The 18404-nt window shown below is 40.3% G+C and overlaps 1 protein-coding gene and 1 long non-coding RNA gene across 3 annotated transcripts in view; one reads left to right on the top strand and one right to left on the bottom strand.

The window, feature by feature from the left end:
• The first annotated feature begins 9830 nt into the window (after nucleotides 1-9830).
• LOC136779609 (uncharacterized) lies at nucleotides 9831-15764 on the top strand. Its single transcript, XR_010823609.1, has 3 exons — nucleotides 9831-10052; nucleotides 10405-10579; nucleotides 10652-15764. It is a non-coding gene; the product is annotated as an uncharacterized lncRNA (long non-coding RNA).
• Nucleotides 15765-15919: 155 nt separating this feature from the next.
• The window catches only part of Hr3 (Hormone receptor 3), a 47242-nt gene continuing 44757 nt past the window's right edge, over nucleotides 15920-18404 (bottom strand). For both annotated transcript variants that reach the window (XM_066737286.1, XM_066737287.1), the window contains 4 exons: nucleotides 17504-17776; nucleotides 16790-17014; nucleotides 16367-16707; nucleotides 15920-16270 (listed from right to left, as the gene is read on the bottom strand). In XM_066737286.1, the coding sequence (XP_066593383.1) occupies nucleotides 16448-16707; nucleotides 16790-17014; nucleotides 17504-17776 (758 nt within the window). In that variant the 3' untranslated portion in view covers nucleotides 15920-16270; nucleotides 16367-16447. The remainder of the gene's footprint in view (nucleotides 16271-16366; nucleotides 16708-16789; nucleotides 17015-17503; nucleotides 17777-18404) is intronic.

Here is an 18404-nt window from a genome sequence, read left to right as displayed (position 1 = left end):
GTAGTGTTCGTTAAAAAGAAATCCCGTAGCGCACAGCTGCTTCAAAAATCCGAGTCTGTAGTGTCAGTCGTGAACTGCTCGTCGCGTAGTGCGGTTGTCCCGGTAGTGTACGTTTAAAAGAAATCGCGTAGCGCACTGCTACTTTAAAAATCCGAGTCTCGATGTGTCAGTCGTGAACTGCTCGTCGCGTAGTGCGGTTTTCCTGCGTAGTGTACGTTAAAAAGAAATCGCGTAGCGCACTGCTGATTTAAAAATCCGAGTCTGTAGTGTCAGTTGTGAACTGCTCGTCGCGTAGTGCGGTTGTCCCGGTAGTGTACGTTAAAAAGTAATCGCGTAGCGCACTGCTACTTTAAAAATCCAAGTCTCGAAGTGTCAGTTGTGAAGTGCTCGTCGCGTAGTGCGGTTCTCTCGCGTAGTGTTCGTTAAAAAGAAATCGCGTAGCGCACAGCTGCTTCAAAAATCCGAGTCTGTAGTGTCAGTCGTGAACTGCTCGTCGCGTAGTGCGGTTGTCCCGGTAGTGTACGTTAAAAAGAAATCGCGTAGCGCACTGCTACTTTAAAAATCCAAGTCTCGAAGTGTCAGTTGTGTAGTGCTCGTCGCGTAGTGCGGTTCTCTCGCGTAGTGTTCGTTAAAAAGAAATCGCGTAGCGCACAGCTGCTTCAAAAATCCGAGTCTGTAGTGTCAGTCGTGAACTGCTCGTCGCGTAGTGCGGTTGTCCCGGTAGTGTACGTTAAAAAGAAATCGCGTAGCGCACTGCTACTTTAAAAATCCAAGTCTCGAAGTGTCAGTTGTGTAGTGCTCGTCGCGTAATGCGGTTCTCTCGCGTAGTGTTCGTTAAAAAGAAATCGCGTAGCGCAATGCTACTTTAAAAATCCGAGTCTGTAGTGTCAGTCGTGAACTGCTCGTCGCGTAGTGCGGTTGTCCCGGTAGTGTACGTTAAAAAGAAATCGCGTAGCGCACTGCTACTTTAAAAATCCAAGTCTCGATGTGTCAGTTGTGTGGTGCTCGTCGCGTAGTGCGGTTCTCTCGCGTAGTGTTCGTTAAAAAGAAATCGCGTAGCGCAATGCTACTTTAAAAATCCGAGTCTGTAGTGTCAGTCGTGAACTGCTCGTCGCGTAGTGCGGTTGTCCCGGTAGTGTACGTTAAAAAGTAATCGCGTAGCGCACTGCTACTTTAAAAATCCAAGTCTCGAAGTGTCAGTTGTGAAGTGCTCGTCGCGTAGTGCGGTTCTCCTGCGTAGTGTTCGTTAAAAAGAAATCGCGTAGCGCACTGCTGATTTAAAAATCCGAGTCTGTAGTGTCAGTTGTGAACTGCTCGTCGCGTAGTGCGGTTGTCCCGGTAGTGTACGTTAAAAAGTAATCGCGTAGCGCACTGCTACTTTAAAAATCCAAGTCTCGAAGTGTCAGTTGTGAAGTGCTCGTCGCGTAGTGCGGTTCTCCTGCGTAGTGTTCGTTAAAAAGAAATCGCGTAGCGCACTGCTGATTTAAAAATCCGAGTCTGTAGTGTCAGTTGTGAACTGCTCGTCGCGTAGTGCGGTTGTCCCGGTAGTGTACGTTAAAAAGTAATCGCGTAGCGCACTGCTACTTTAAAAATCCAAGTCTCGAAGTGTCAGTTGTGAAGTGCTCGTCGCGTAGTGCGGTTCTCTCGCGTAGTGTTCGTTAAAAAGAAATCGCGTAGCGCACAGCTGCTTCAAAAATCCGAGTCTGTAGTGTCAGTCGTGAACTGCTCGTCGCGTAGTGCGGTTGTCCCGGTAGTGTACGTTAAAAAGAAATCGCGTAGCGCACTGCTACTTTAAAAATCCATGTCTCGAAGTGTCAGTTGTGTAGTGCTCGTCGCGTAATGCGGTTCTCTCGCGTAGTGTTCGTTAAAAAGAAATCGCGTAGCGCAATGCTACTTTAAAAATCCGAGTCTGTAGTGTCAGTCGTGAACTGCTCGTCGCGTAGTGCGGTTCTCCTGCGTAGTGTTCGTTAAAAAGAAATCGCGTAGCGCACAGCTGCTTCAAAAATCCGAGTCTGTAGTGTCAGTCGTGAACTGCTCGTCGCGTAGTGCGGTTGTCCCGGTAGTGTACGTTAAAAAGAAATCGCGTAGCGCACTGCTACTTTAAAAATCCAAGTCTCGATGTGTCAGTTGTGTGGTGCTCGTCGCGTAGTGCGGTTCTCTCGCGTAGTGTTCGTTAAAAGGAAATAGCGTAGCGCAATGCTACTTTAAAAATCCGAGTCTGTAGTGTCAGTCGTGAACTGCTCGTCGCGTAGTGCGGTTGTCCCGGTAGTGTACGTTAAAAAGTAATCGCGTAGCGCACTGCTACTTTAAAAATCCAAGTCTCGAAGTGTCAGTTGTGAAGTGCTCGTCGCGTAGTGCGGTTCTCCTGCGTAGTGTTCGTTAAAAAGAAATCGCGTAGCGCACTGCTGATTTAAAAATCCGAGTCTGTAGTGTCAGTTGTGAACTGCTCGTCGCGTAGTGCGGTTGTCCCGGTAGTGTACGTTAAAAAGTAATCGCGTAGCGCACTGCTACTTTAAAAATCCAAGTCTCGAAGTGTCAGTTGTGAAGTGCTCGTCGCGTAGTGCGGTTCTCCTGCGTAGTGTTCGTTAAAAAGAAATCCCGTAGCGCACAGCTGCTTCAAAAATCCGAGTCTGTAGTGTCAGTCGTGAACTGCTCGTCGCGTAGTGCGGTTGTCCCGGTAGTGTACGTTAAAAAGTAATCGCGTAGCGCACTGCTACTTTAAAAATCCAAGTCTCGATGTGTCAGTTGTGTAGTGCTCGTCGCGTAGTGCGGTTCTCTCGCGTAGTGTTCGTTAAAAAGAAATCGCGTAGCGCACAGCTGCTTCAAAAATCCGAGTCTGTAGTGTCAGTCGTGAACTGCTCGTCGCGTAGTGCGGTTGTCCCGGTAGTGTACGTTAAAAAGAAATCGCGTAGCGCACTGATACTTTAAAAATCTAAGTCTCGATGTGTCAGTTGTGTAGTGCTCGTCGCGTAGTGCGGTTCTCTCGCGTAGTGTTCGTTAAAAAGAAATCGCGTCGCGTAGTGCCTTTTGAATAATCCGAGTCTCGTAGTGTCAGTCGTGAGCTGCTCGTCGCGTAGTGCGGTTGTCGCGAGAAGTGTACCTTAAAAATCATTTTTTCGCGAGTGCATAACGTCAGCGTCCTCATCTCCATCGTCATCATAAACGCCATTATCATCGCCATCAACATCACCATTCCCATCTTCGGTATTATCGCAGAATATGTATGAATTATGGCTGGGAATTCGCTGAATGAGTGAGTCCCACGGGTAAAACCGTGGAAATTTTTTTTATTAACTAAAGAATGACCAAAAACCTATCAGTAGGTTACAGTTGGCCATTCTTCGGTTAAAATCATTTCTTGTTTTGTTTTTAATGTTTTTCAGATCCTCCGTATCGTCTATTTCTATTTTGCGCTTATTTTCTGTTTTTCATTAGGTTTAGATTGGCGTTATATGTAGGCTCTTTAGCTTTGTGAATTAGATAGTCATTATAGTTTTCGGTATTAGGTAGGGTATCATTTTCAGGTTTCTTAATTCCTTTTAAAATAAAGGGAATCACCTCAACTTCATTTTCCACGGAGATTCTATCTTCCCACACGTCCAGTTCAACTAATAAAGGCACATCTTAATTGAATTAACGTTCACTCTCTCGAGAGAAAGATGCATCTCAATTAATAACTAGAATCAAATACCATTTTCCCTTTTTTTTTAAAATCGTATGTTTTTGGTAGAATCTTCGTATTAAATACCATTTTTGCCAGTTCTTGAAATTCCAAATTATAAAATGAAATATGGAAATATTTTGTTTGAAAAACCTTCCATATTTCAGGTTAAATACTCGTTTTTTCAAATTTTATTAACATTTCTTATTTTCAGGTGGAGTGGAAGCGGACTATTCCTAGTGGCAAAACAGTCCAATATCGATATATATTCGATATGGAATTCATACCAACCCTGTACCCTTTTCTCCATCAGTTGGAGAAAGACAAACCATTATTTGGAGTCAAACCGTCATCAGAGGAGGACGTACTGACAAATATCCTAATTATTTTTCTACTTTTCATACTTGCTTAATTTTTTTAAGTTTTAAGAGGGACAAGTATAGGGCAAGGCTGTCAACGAGTAAGGCTTAATTACCTGTCCGTTTACTTAAGTCCACATTTATTTAAATAATTTCAAGGATAGATAAATTTAATCTTATTATTTTCATTCATTGTTAATTCAAGTACAGGTGTTTATTGAGAAGTGGACTCTCGAGTGTCAACTGGCTCGGGCTGATCCTCCTTCAGCGACTATCAACCCTTACTTACTTTGTCCTTGTGGACTCTCGACGTTGGCTCAATAAGTTCACCTAATAGGGGTCCATCTTTATTGATGTGTAAATCGTTTCCTCGACGTAGTAGTTCTTCGTGTGACAACTCGGATCCACACCAAGGGACAAAGAAAGTAAGGGTAATTAGTCACTGAGGAGAGTATCAGTCATGATCTGGTTGACCTTTGTGTGAATTAACATTCACGCTCGAGAGGAGGAAGCTTTTCAATTAACCGCTGGAAAGAAGTAACAATTTCGTTAGCTTCTGTTTTCATTCACTTTTTGTAGCATGCTTTATTAATTTATATCTTTGTCTGTCTTTGAAATTCCTAATTAGAATCTGAAATGTGGGAATATTTTCCTTGAAAATACTTCCACATTTCGGGTTGAATTCTCGTTTTTTTCCAAATTTATTCTAATTTTTTTGTTTGTTTCAGGTCGAGCGCTAGAGGACCATGGATAGTGACCCCGTATCCAATAACGACATAAACCCTATAACGAATCGACACCAATCATGCGCCATTACCATCCTGGGTTGGAGTGAGTCAAACCATCATTCGGAATCGAGCCGTCGTTGGAGGAAGACGTACAGGCAAATACATTCTTTTCTTATTTCTCATACTTGTTTAATTTATTTTATGTTTTAGGAAGGACGCTTGTAGGACAAGGCTACCAAGGAGTAGGAAGTAAACACTCTCCGTTTACTTAAGTCCACATTTATTTAAATAATTTCAAGGATAGATAAATTTAATCTTATTATTTTCATTCATTGTTAATTCAAGTACAGGTGTTTATTGAGAAGTGGACTCTCGAGTGTCAACTGGCTCGGGCTGATCCTCCTTCAGTGACTATCAACTCTTACTCACTTTGTCCTTGTGGACTCTCGATGTTGGCTCATTAAGTTCACCTAATAGGGGTCCATCTTTATTGATGTGTAAATCGTTTCCTCGACGTAGTAGTTCTTCGTGTGACAACTCGGATCCACACCAAGGGACAAAGAAAGTAAGGGTTATTAGTCACTGAGGAGAGTATCAGCCGTGATCTGGTCGACCTTTGTGTGAATTAACATTCACGCTCGAGAGGAGGAAGCTTCTCAACTAACCGCTGGAAAGATGTAACAATTTCGTTAGCTTCTCTGTTCATTCACTTTTTGTAGCATGCTTCATTAATTTATATCTTTGTCTGTCCTTGAAATTCCCAATTAGAATCTGAAATGTGGAAATATTTTCCTTGAAAATCCTTCCACATTTCGGGTTGAATACTCGTTTTTTCAATTTTATTTTTGTTTTCTTTCTGTTTCAGTTGGAGCGGGAGAGAGCCATGGATAGTGACCGCATTTTCCCAATATCGACATAAATCCAACACTAATCATGCGCCATTGCCATCCTGGGTTGGACCAAGTCAAACCCTCACTTGGAATCGGGACATCATCGGGAGAGGACGTACTGGCAAATAATTTATTTTTTTATTTCTCATACTTGTTTAATTTATTTTATGTTTTAGGAAGGACTCTTGTAGGACAAGGCTGTCAACGAGTAGGGCTTAATTACCAGTCCGTTTACTTAAGTCCACATTTATTTAAATAATTTCAAGGATAGATAAATTTAATCTTATTATTTTCATTCATTGTTAATTCAAGTACAGGTGTTTATTGAGAAGTGGACTCTCGAGTGTCAACTGGCTCGGGCTGATCCTCCTTCAGCGACTATCAACCCTTACTTACTTTGTCCTTGTGGACTCTCGACGTTGGCTCAATAAGTTCACCTAATAGGGGTCCATCTTTATTGATGTGTAAATCGTTTCCTCGACGTAGTAGTTCTTCGTGTGACAACTCGGATCCACACCAAGGGACAAAGAAAGTAAGGGTAATTAGTCACTGAGGAGAGTATCAGTCATGATCTGGTTGACCTTTGTGTGAATTAACATTCACGCTCGAGAGGAGGAAGCTTTTCAATTAACCGCTGGAAAGAAGTAACAATTTCGTTAGCTTCTGTTTTCATTCACTTTTTGTAGCATGCTTTATTAATTTATATCTTTGTCTGTCTTTGAAATTCCTAATTAGAATCTGAAATGTGGGAATATTTTCCTTGAAAATACTTCCACATTTCGGGTTGAATTCTCGTTTTTTTCCAAATTTATTCTAATTTTTTTGTTTGTTTCAGGTCGAGCGCTAGAGGACCATGGATAGTGACCTCGTATCCAATAACGACATAAACCCTATAACGAATCGACACCAATCATGCGCCATTACCATCCTGGGTTGGAGTGAGTCAAACCATCATTCGGAATCGAGCCGTCGTTGGAGGAAGACGTACAGGCAAATACATTCTTTTCTTATTTCTCATACTTGTTTAATTTATTTTATGTTTTAGGAAGGACGCTTGTAGGACAAGGCTACCAAGGAGTAGGAAGTAAACACTCTCCGTTTACTTAAGTCCACATTTATTTAAATAATTTCAAGGATAGATAAATTTAATCTTATTATTTTCATTCATTGTTAATTCAAGTACAGGTGTTTATTGAGAAGTGGACTCTCGAGTGTCAACTGGCTCGGGCTGATCCTCCTTCAGTGACTATCAACTCTTACTTACTTTGTCCTTGTGGACTCTCGATGTTGGCTCATTAAGTTCACCTAATAGGGGTCCATCTTTATTGATGTGTAAATCGTTTCCTCGACGTAGTAGTTCTTCGTGTGACAACTCGGATCCACACCAAGGGACAAAGAAAGTAAGGGTTATTAGTCACTGAGGAGAGTATCAGCCGTGATCTGGTCGACCTTTGTGTGAATTAACATTCACGCTCGAGAGGAGGAAGCTTCTCAACTAACCGCTGGAAAGATGTAACAATTTCGTTAGCTTCTCTGTTCATTCACTTTTTGTAGCATGCTTCATTAATTTATATCTTTGTCTGTCCTTGAAATTCCCAATTAGAATCTGAAATGTGGAAATATTTTCCTTGAAAATCCTTCCACATTTCGGGTTGAATACTCGTTTTTTCAATTTTATTTTTGTTTTCTTTCTGTTTCAGTTGGAGCGGGAGAGAGCCATGGATAGTGACCGCATTTTCCCAATATCGACATAAATCCAACACTAATCATGCGCCATTGCCATCCTGGGTTGGACCAAGTCAAACCCTCACTTGGAATCGGGACATCATCGGGAGAGGACGTACTGGCAAATAATTTATTTTTTTATTTCTCATACTTGTTTAATTTATTTTATGTTTTAGGAAGGACTCTTGTAGGATAAGGCTGTCAACGAGTAGGGCTTAATTACCAGTCCGTTTACTTAAGTCCACATTTATTTAAATAATTTCAAGGATAGATAAATTTAATCTTATTATTTTCATTCATTGTTAATTCAAGTACAGGTGTTTATTGAGAAGTGGACTCTCGAGTGTCAACTGGCTCGGGCTGATCCTCCTTCAGCGACTATCAACCCTTACTTACTTTGTCCTTGTGGACTCTCGACGTTGGCTCATTAAGTTCACCTAATAGGGGTCCATCTTTATTGATGTGTAAATCGTTTCCTCGACGTAGTAGTTCTTCGTGTGACAACTCGGATCCACACCAAGGGACAAAGAATGTAAGGGTAATTAGTCACTGAGGAGAGTATCAGTCAAGATCTGGTTGACCTTTGTGTGAATTAACATTCACGCTCGAGAGGAGGAAGCTTCTCAACTAACCGCTGGAAAGAAGTAACAATTTAGTTAGTTTCTCTATTCATTCACTTTTTTTAGCATGCTTTATTAATTTATATCTTTGTCTGTCTTTGAAATTCCTAATTAGAATCTGAAATGTGGAAATATTTTCTTTGTAAATCCTTCCACATTTCGGGTTAAATACTCGTTTTTTCAAGTATATTTTTGTTTTCTTTTTGTTTCAGGTGAGGCGGCGCCGCCTCCCTCCCCGACGGTGTGCCACCTTGTCGTGGTGGGGGGGCTCACTTCTACAAGATCCCTTCCGATTAGTAAATGATTCGAATTAATTTTCTGATCTTTGGGAATCTTGTAGAAGTGCCAAGAGCACACCACACCTTAACGGGAATCCATATACCAACATTACAGGGCGAAAACTATTTCGCATGCAGCGTCGTCATTTGTTGACGGATTGTAAAGTTATTACAGGTTTTTGGAAATGCCAGAAGCTTATCTACTAAGTTACGTTAGGAAAATTAAAAAAAAATGAAAAAAATTTTTTGTTTAAATAAATATATTAACATTATTGAGAAACAACATTTAAATCGCAAAATCCCCCAATGTACTTTACTAGATAATGTTCATACGTTTCCAAAAAGTCCACAAAAATGCAAATCTGTCAAGAAATGACGATGCTGCATGCAAAATAAATAATGGAAGAATTTCGTGTTCGGGAAGTCGCCAACACGAAATTCTTCAATTATTTATTTTGCATGCAGCATCGTCATTTCTTGACAGATTTGCATTTTTGTGGACTTTTTGGAAACGTATGAACATTATCTAGTAAAGTACGTTGGGGGATTTTGCGATTTAATTGTTGTTTCTCAATAATGTTAATATATTTATTTAAACAAAAATTTTTTTTCATTTTTTGTTAATTTTCCTAACGTAACTTAGTAGATAAGCTTCTGGCATTCCCAAAAACCTGTAATAACTTTACAATCCGTCAACAAATGACGACGCTGCATGCGAAATAGTTTTCGCCCTGTAATGTCGGTATATGGATTCCCGTTAATTATACTATAGTTTTCTTTCCCGGGTTGAATTATATTATTTAATTCATTACTACACTATCTGATGCCTGAGCTACATATGATTTAATTTCCCATTGTGTATATACGAGATAAGCGAGGATGAGTTATACATAGGCGCGCGTATTAGTACTACATAGTAAGAGCGCTGGTGTCTTTTTAAAGCAGTTCCTAAATGCATCGAAACATTAGAAAAAGCCATACCTGGCATTGGTTGTATCCCGCAAGGACAGAAACTGTAGCGTAGGATCCCGCAGTGAACAGAAACTATAGCGTAGTATCCCGCAGGGAACAGAAACTGTAGCGTAGTATCCTAAGGATACTACGCTATAGGAAAATTATACTACGGACGATACGACCGTTAGAAATGAGAAATTGGCGCGCTTTTCACAGTTGGCGTCGGGTGGTGGGTGGTGGGTGGGGGTGGAATCCTTGCGAAGCTTCGTGTGAACTACTGTGAACCCTGAAATTACCTTACCTTACGCGCGCCACAGTACCGTAGCGGTCATTCTCTGAACGCAGCCGTTCTCGCCAGCCAATCAACATCGAGGTAGCTTTCTGTACAGCGCCACTGTCAGCCAGTCAGAATCCAGCCAATCAGCGACAAGCACTCGGCAGTCGGAAGGGTATGTACATACATATATAAGACGTGCTAGTGCTCTCAATCTCTCATTGCTCAATTCTGTTAGAGCCGAGACACGGAGTGATTAGGTCGGATGGTCGGAAAGGAACACAGCACAGCACTAGGGAAAGTACATACATACATAGGTACATGATACAGCGGGGGAGAGAGATAGGCTCGCGCCGCGCATCTGCCATCTTGGATCTTTCCTATTTTAAAAAAACTGTTAGAGCACCTTTACTTGAAGCGCGATTACTTGAATTCTTTATATTAATTTTGTTTAAAAGCAGTGTATATATTTTTTAATTTTATTCAACATTCTCTCGCTTTAGCTGTCTGCAGTCGATAATATATTTTATTAATTATTTCATTACAGAGTCAAACCACTTAAAGTTAGCAAGTTATAAATTTTTTTAAGTTGTTATCATTCAATATTTATCACTGATTATGTAATTGTTATTTATCTTGATATTTTGTTAATTGTTTATTGCTTGAATTAGAAATATTACCGTAAAAGGGTAAACTTTTGTATGTCTTGCTAGCAGTAATTCTGAATCTCAAAAGGTTTAAAGAAAGTGTTCTACTTTCTACAATTATGAAAATTAATGTTCTTTATACATTGCAAATATATATTGTTTTCACTTAAGTTGATGATAATAATCTTTTGATAATACTCACATAGCTTTGTCACAAATACTTGTTAAATTTCTTCTATGTTTTAATTCATTTAATTTTATTCAACAGCAATAACACTACCCATTATAAACAATCAGTATGATATAGCTTGTGAAAAATGCATCTTATATTTATCATCCCAATTGATACTAGGAGTAACATAAATACTTACCTACTAAACTGAATACTTTGAATGTGAACTTGAAGAGACCAAGAAGATACTTTTAGGTCCTCATGCATTAGAGTAAGTTATTTTAACTACAATGTGTATCGTAGTTAAAACTGATCAATCTTATTTCTTATTGTCAACGTAAAGATATAGATGTTTATGATGAAATTGATTAAAAATGTAGCTTTGAACGTCCGTGGATAAATGACTTGTAAATGTAAAAAGTGAAATAACAACATGGAGCTTAATTATTCTGTATACTTTTCACTGTTCCAATGCTCGGGATACAGATACTATAAAAGGTGCTTGATTATCTGCAAATAATCTGCAGTTAAATAATTATTAAAACAATAATATTAATGTATGTATATAACAATATCATTACTATATCTTTATTATTTCTAGTAAATTAATAGAAAAGCTTGTAAGATAAACACATTATTACTGTCTGTACATAGATTCGCTCTTCTCAAAAAATAAATATAAAGATAAAATTGTTATTTCTCCGAAAAATGAGTCTCTCACACGTAACGGATTAATTTGGAGCACCCGTCTTTATAATATATTATATTGTTGCTGGTGGTGGTGGCTCATGGTGCATATCCTTCTCCTGGTAGAGCTTAAATAAAACATAAGAAATGATAGAAATCGTCGCCCTCGTTTTTTTTTTTACAGGTATGGGCATATCTTAATTAAAGTTTCATTTTTTTCTTGTTGTTGTAATTTAACTACAAGGCGGTCAATAACAAAATTAATACATAGATATCTTAATACGATAATTTCATATAGCAATATGTTTATTGTATATCCGAATTAAAAGATACCTTATGAATTTGCGTAATCGCGATATCCTTTACCCTAAAATCGCTAATCTAAGCGAAATGAAGCAACAGTCGTACAGTAGGGTGTTTGCAACTTGTGTGAATTATATCCTGACTACACGAAGGCGTTTTCCAGTAGTACGAGCGTTTCTCTTTCTCATTTACTCAATAATCGTTATTTCTAACGCGAACGCCCAAGTCGCGAGTCTCTTTTGAAAAGTCATAACAATCGATCAACATTTAATTTAATCGTGCAACAACGTTATGTACCGATTTGTCTATCGGTTTGCCTTCTCACGCATACGAAAACAGTTGGAAATTCCGTCGGAGGCTCGATAGTAACAGATTCACTAGTATATCGATTTATTAAAGGAATAACACGTGACTTTAATCTAAATTTAGTCGGTAACGCAATAGAATGAGAGAATCGTGCCACTGGAAAGCGGCTTGTCGCTTCGTTTACCTTCTATTTTTATCTATAGTATACCGTCTCGGTTTACTTGTCCTCTCTATTCTCCAATTTCTCCCTGTGCGAACGCGCGTGCTTCTTCCCCCTCCCGCCTTCTCTCCCTCACTCACTCTCTCTCTCTCTCTCTCTCTCTCTCTCTGTTTCTCACTCAAGTATTATATTGTTGTTTCCCTTCTTTCCATATTTTTTTGCGCGATTCTCACAGCGAGTATACTGAGATCCTCATCACAATTGATCGCGACGAGCGCGTGATAGTGCACGTCGGCGAGAACACATTGTTGGTGTTTATTTATTTCTGTTTTTTCATTTTTTTTTGTTTGCTTGTTTTGTTTGCGATTATGTTGTTCTTCCCATAAACTGCTGTTTCTGCTGAATTCGTTCCTGAACCGACCGCTCGAAGATCCTCTCAATGCAATTCGCGCAGATACTCAATGACCCTAGAGATGCTAACGGGACGAAAACGTGTTCTCCCTCCCCCCCCCCCCGCCAACAAAAAATTACGCGGTGTGCACAGGCACCGTCAGAACATTACGAAACTTTCAAGATTTCACATGTGGTGGAAAGATGGAACTGTGGAGAGAGATGTACGGAGAGGAAGCAACAATAACATACGTATATGTATATAGAGATAGAAGGAAATTCTACGTTGATAAAATAATTAAATTACTAAATAACTCGTTACTTTCAAATATCACAATCACTTTATAATCCTGGCTACAGGATTATAGCATATACTTGTATTCCGGGGTTGTTGAAGTTAGCGGAGTAGGATGAGGATGTGGATGTGGATGAGGGATAGGAAGAGGAAGAGGATTAGGAGAGAGGGAAAGAAGGTAAGATTTTCTACACTCTATGCAATAGTAGTAGATATAGAAATATCGCGGTTATCGGCAGATCCTGCCGGCACCCATGAACACGCGTGTTTCTCTCATTATTATTATCGTTCTCGTGTAAGTGAGTCAAAGTCAAAGTCCGAGGAAAGCATATAGAGCTCGGACCGCAAAGGATTAATAATTTTTCATGTTTCGAAGGTATACTACAATGTGTGAACGATCATGACTTTTGTCTTCCTTCGGTGGAAATGTTTCTCTTCCGCTGCTGTTGTTTCTCCTATTGTTTATGTTGTTGCTGCTGCTGCTGCTGCCGCCGCCGCCGCCGCTGCTACCGTTTACCCACAAACGATCTGCAGACAAGTTCAGCCCATGCACGATTTGTTCTTGCGCCTGACGCGCGAATGATTATCGTTAAAAAGCGGTACACTTGTTTGAAATTTGAACGAAAGGTTTTCCTTATAGCACTAGCTTTATATCCCTCGCGACTTATTTAATTAATGTATTTCTCTGCCATTTTGCGAACGCACGGCTGACCATCGCGCGGACCGCAACGATACCATTTATAGCCTACGCGCAGCATAGTCTCTCGTCTTTACTTAATATACAATGAAATTCGAGGCGATTACGCGCACACGTCGTATGTGCGCACAAGGTACATCGTTGTTTTTCGAGGAAACGTGGTTCAGCTATCAGGCTCGCAAAAACCCGTATACATACTCATATACTATTTATAATGTATACTATATGTATAAGAAACAAGCATATATAAGTACGAATTCACTGTAATAACAATGGTTAAATTTTCCGTTATTTCGCGCTAATTTCAATTTAACACACCACAGGTACAGCACGAGAAAATAACTCCACGACCAAGGGTTGCGCGCGCTCGAGCACACGTATATGTATATACGCATCCTCTCGCGCTCCCGAACCTTTGATTCTTGAATTATTCCTCAACTCTCTTCTGTGTATATCGATAATCAAATAAACTACACGATACATTCGATCACAGATCACTGAATTATATGTGTATATATATATATATATATATATATATATATATATATATATAATATACTTTTAATTAACAAACTTAACTTTTCAATGCTGTAACTAAAGGAAAACAATTGCCTATGGCATTTTATAACGATTCACGTATATATAATATGTACTCTATTATAATGCAAGGAATATATGATGAGTTTATTTGTTACTCTCAGTTACACTGGAGACGATCTTGAGAAATTTCTTGACGATCAAAAGAAGAAGAAGAAGAAGTAGAAGAAGAACAAGATCCAATATATCAATGAACGATACTCTTCTCTTCGTAGCAATGTCATCATCATTATTCGTTATCGTCTCTCGTCGGCATCGTCATCGTTATTATTAATATATATATATATATATATATATATAAATATATATATTATCATTACTATTATGCAAAAAGATTATGCGATCCACGTGAGCCTCAAAAAAGTACGACCTCCTTCGATATTAGATATAATATACATATACATGCGTATATACAGTATATGTATACTATACGTATATAACTTTATATTATCCGTCAACTTTTATTTATCATATATATATATTTTTTTTATATATTATATATTATAAAATTTAACTCCAAATTGCGATAATAACGTCTAATTGCAACATGCGTGCGCGTGTTTACGTGTTGCGACATTAGTGTGTGTCGATGTTCCTGTAGATGTGTAGTGAGTGTGTGGGTGAGAATGGGAGGCGGTATAGTATGTATAAGTTGCACTCGCGCGCGCGCGTACGTGACTGTGTACGTGTTATCTACAATTAAACGAATTCTACGCACTTACTCGTTAATCGGCAGAATAATATGTATCTCTTAATTTCGCTATAAGTATTATTAACCATTCGAAAACGTATCAGTCGGCGCGCCGTCGCGGGTTCTCCATAGCTGCTTCCGTCTCTCGGTAATCGCGTCGTGTGGGATCCGACCAAGAAACTTGCAATTATTCCTTACATATATATATATATATATATATCGTAGACTCTGTCCCCCTTCCGGATGGATCGCGTTCCCTCGGCGTATCCTTCCGATCGATCCGCGCCAAACAAGAAGCTTATCCGAGCCGTGCCGTTATTTTTCCTCTCGCGATCCGATCAGTCTTTGAAAGCTTCGATGGACAGAGGGAGAGGGAGAGGGAGAGAGAGAGAGAGAGAGAGAGAGAGAAAGAGAAACTCGAAGCGATCGAGATAAATCTTGTACACGTTATACATAGGTATCGTCATCTATATGTATATATCATGATAGCATAGAGAAAGAGTAAACGCGCGCGCGTCCACCTATACAGAGAATATTTTTGTTCCTTTGAGAGATGCTGGAGACCGAGACATGATTATTATGGAAAGTGAGAAAATAGGGACGACCTAGGACGACGGAACAGCAAAAGGGAACCCGATCGGGAGCGTAAAAAACGCTTCGCGAGGTTCCTCCCTGCGGGAGGAAGGAGAAAAGGTAAATAGTATTATTTAAGAAGTACGTACATTACGTATAAAGAGACGCGACAGACGGTGCTGCTCAGTACGAAAATGTTAATGCTTACATAATTATTATATCTGATTAACTCTATTCACGCGTTCGCGCGGGTACGTGGCTCATTGTGTGTGTGAATGTAGCGCCTTCTCTCTTTGTTTCCGTGTCCCTGTCCGTCTGTGGGTGTTTCTTCATGTGCATGCGCGCGTGTGTGTGTGTGTGTGTGTGTGTGTAAACGCGAGTCAGCCAGGCTGCTTCCAAGATCGACGCCACTCGTGGCTCGTAGCGATCGATCGACGGAGCTATACACGGACCGTTGAATTTCGATCGGCTCGCTCTAATAAGGTACGCTAGTGTAGTCTACAACTATCAACTATATATATATATATATATATATATATATATATAATAACGCGAGACTGCTCTCCGTCGTGCTATCAACGCGTACTATCGACAGCAGCCGAAGCTTACCATCTGAATATCGCGTAGATATGATACAGCGCAACTGATAAGCCTCCATTGCTCGTCCTCGCACATCGTCGATAAAAATCTCTCTCTCTCTCTCTCTCTCCGCCAATTTCCATTTTGCTGCTCTACCAGCCTCTCTACCACCTCGTCTTTTCGGGGATTCCTTCCACTCGAGCGACCCGATCAAAATTCTTATTTATACGTCAGTCCCCTCGCTCTCATATACATACAGTGGTATACCTATAACGAGAGTGTACGACGATTAACCTGGAACTAGCCTGGCGCGGTGTGTTAACCACTGTATGCTTCGTACAATATATATATATTTTATAAATGTATCGTAACAACCGATTTATCAGTTTCACTCTCGCATCCTGCTTCTTGCCTATTCTCCCTCTCGCTCACTCTTTCTCTCACACACTCAAACATACGCGTACTCTCGAATTTTTTCTATGTATAATATATCTTATGTTTGTGTTTGTGTGTACGTGTTGTGTGTATGCGTGTATATATAAATATATACTTATTTTTATATATATTTATATATACTTATATATATATATATATATATATACTTTATGTTGCTTTATGTATACTTTATATATAACAATGTTATGTTTATTTAAGGCCCAATACGTTCATTACGAAGGAAATAGTCTGAAACAGAGAAAAAGAAGAATGTTGGTTGAGAGAGATGTACGATGCGCGTTGCGCGAGGGGAGTGGGGAGAGGGGTGTGGGTGCAGGTTCTTACCTCGACAGAGCAAGGCCCCACACGTTACTCGCGTTTCGCTTTGTTCGGCAGCGTCGGGACGCCCTGCGCCGCGTCGATCGTTCAGCTGTCGACGCTAAAAAGCTCTTTGTGGAGGGCCGGAAACTCGAGGTGAGGTTGCGACCGTTTGAACTTTGCCAAGGCGTCCATGTGCAAGAGCGAGATCTCCCGTAGTTGCGGGATCTTGGCGAGAATCGCGTCGCACACCGTGACGTCACCCTTGATCGGAGAAACGTGATTTCGATCGAGCTCCGACCTCAGCGCTCTGATCACGGCTTGGGAGAGCCTCGTGATTTCCCCCAGTCCTTTCAGTCCCGGTCGATCTGCCGAAAGAAGAAGAAGAGGAAGAGGGACCATGAGCGTATTATGAAATTTACCGTTATTATCATCATGTTATATAAGAACCTGGACTCAGCAGAACCGTCGCACTATACAGCGCAAGCTCCGTCTCCGTGAGCTTCAGTTCAGCGACGCCTCTGGCCAATTCGAAGACACGCGAAACCAGTTTCATTTCCGCCGTGTCCGTCGTGTAGAACGCGTCCTGTGGCAGCATAGTGTCGCCGTATAAAACACAATTCTGCTGCAGATCGAGGTACCTGCTCATGCGTAGCACAGCCAATTCGAAGGAACCTGCAAATCAATCGTCGTGCTTGAGAAAAATTCCCTCTCCTCTCTATCGACTCGCGCTACGGCGATATATATATATATATATATAGGCGTCGGTATATACCGACGACGACGGCTCAACCTTTCAATATCGTCGTGCCGCGCGCGGTGAGTCAGTCTTTGGCATTCGCCGGGCGATAAAAAAGTAAAAATGAATGGAAAAACTCTAGCAATTATCCCGCAGCACTGCGTCAGCTGATATTAGGATAACCGATTCGTTATGGCATTCATCTGCCATTAATCTTGCCCAATCTTTCCTGGAATATCTGCCTGCCCCTTTGCAGAACAATAAGCGACTTTGCTCAGGCTAATTATCCCGGCAACTTTGCGTCGCTCTCGACGCTCGCCACTTTTGCTCTTTTTGTGCATTATTAACTTTAGAGCTAATTTCTAAATTCCCCGTATATATATTGACGATTGTGTAATTGCGTAAGGATATGCCGAGCGACTTACCGGCCTTAAGTAGAACAATCTGATCATCCTGCGAGAGCTTCATGAATCCAGGAACCATCTTGGCGAATTCGATGATTTGCTGGATAACCGTCGTAAGTTTCTGGGCGCACTCGAGCCAGAGCTGCTCGTGCGCCATATTCTTGTAGTAGATCAATCGGGAGAGGTCGTGAGGCTTCCGGAAGGACTCCTGGATTTGTTCCGTCGACACTAGGCACGTCCTCGCGTGGGCATCCGCTATTGTCTTTGACAGTAGCTCGCTTATTTGCGCCGGATCTATGAAGAAAATTTTAATCCTGTCATTCCTGCGCATTTATTTCCTTCGACTCGCACCTCTCATTCACGCATTCTCATCATCAAAAACAGTAAGTATATATATACACAACAAATACTAGATTATCTTTCCAACTTCAAGCACGATATACATCTCTCTACTTTTACTCAAGCAAATTCCTAATCAAATTATAAGATATATAGTAAATATATATATATATGTAAAGTAGACTATATACGCCAAGAATTTTCATGCATCGGATAAAATAAATGATCAACTACTAATCAAAAGTAATAATCGTGTGTCTCTTTGATATAAACCTGAAAATCAAACGTCTATTCTATATGTACTAGATACGATTAAGCAAATGTGTGCTACAGTAATAATAAATTGCATGCATTTTACGTCCAAGTACAGATTGGGAGACTCTCTCTCTCTCTCTCTCTCTAAAGTCTCCCGCAAAGTTCGGAAAAAGTAAGCTTATAGACGGGTATATATGTAAGTATTTTAATCCACACATGAGCCGAAAGTTTATACATGGATCGAGCAGCAACGAGCATAAAGACACCAATATTTAATAAATCTATATTCGAACGACATATATACGTCGTGTAAATTAAATCTATTAAT

This window comes from Prorops nasuta, unplaced genomic scaffold (assembly GCF_024137725.1).
Source record: "Prorops nasuta isolate Cenicafe-Biocafe unplaced genomic scaffold, Cenicafe_Pnas_1.2 PNAS00017, whole genome shotgun sequence".
Taxonomy (NCBI): domain Eukaryota; kingdom Metazoa; phylum Arthropoda; class Insecta; order Hymenoptera; family Bethylidae; genus Prorops; species Prorops nasuta.
The sequence above is the reverse complement of the archived record's forward strand: the minus strand, read 5'-3'. Positions and strand labels throughout refer to the sequence as shown.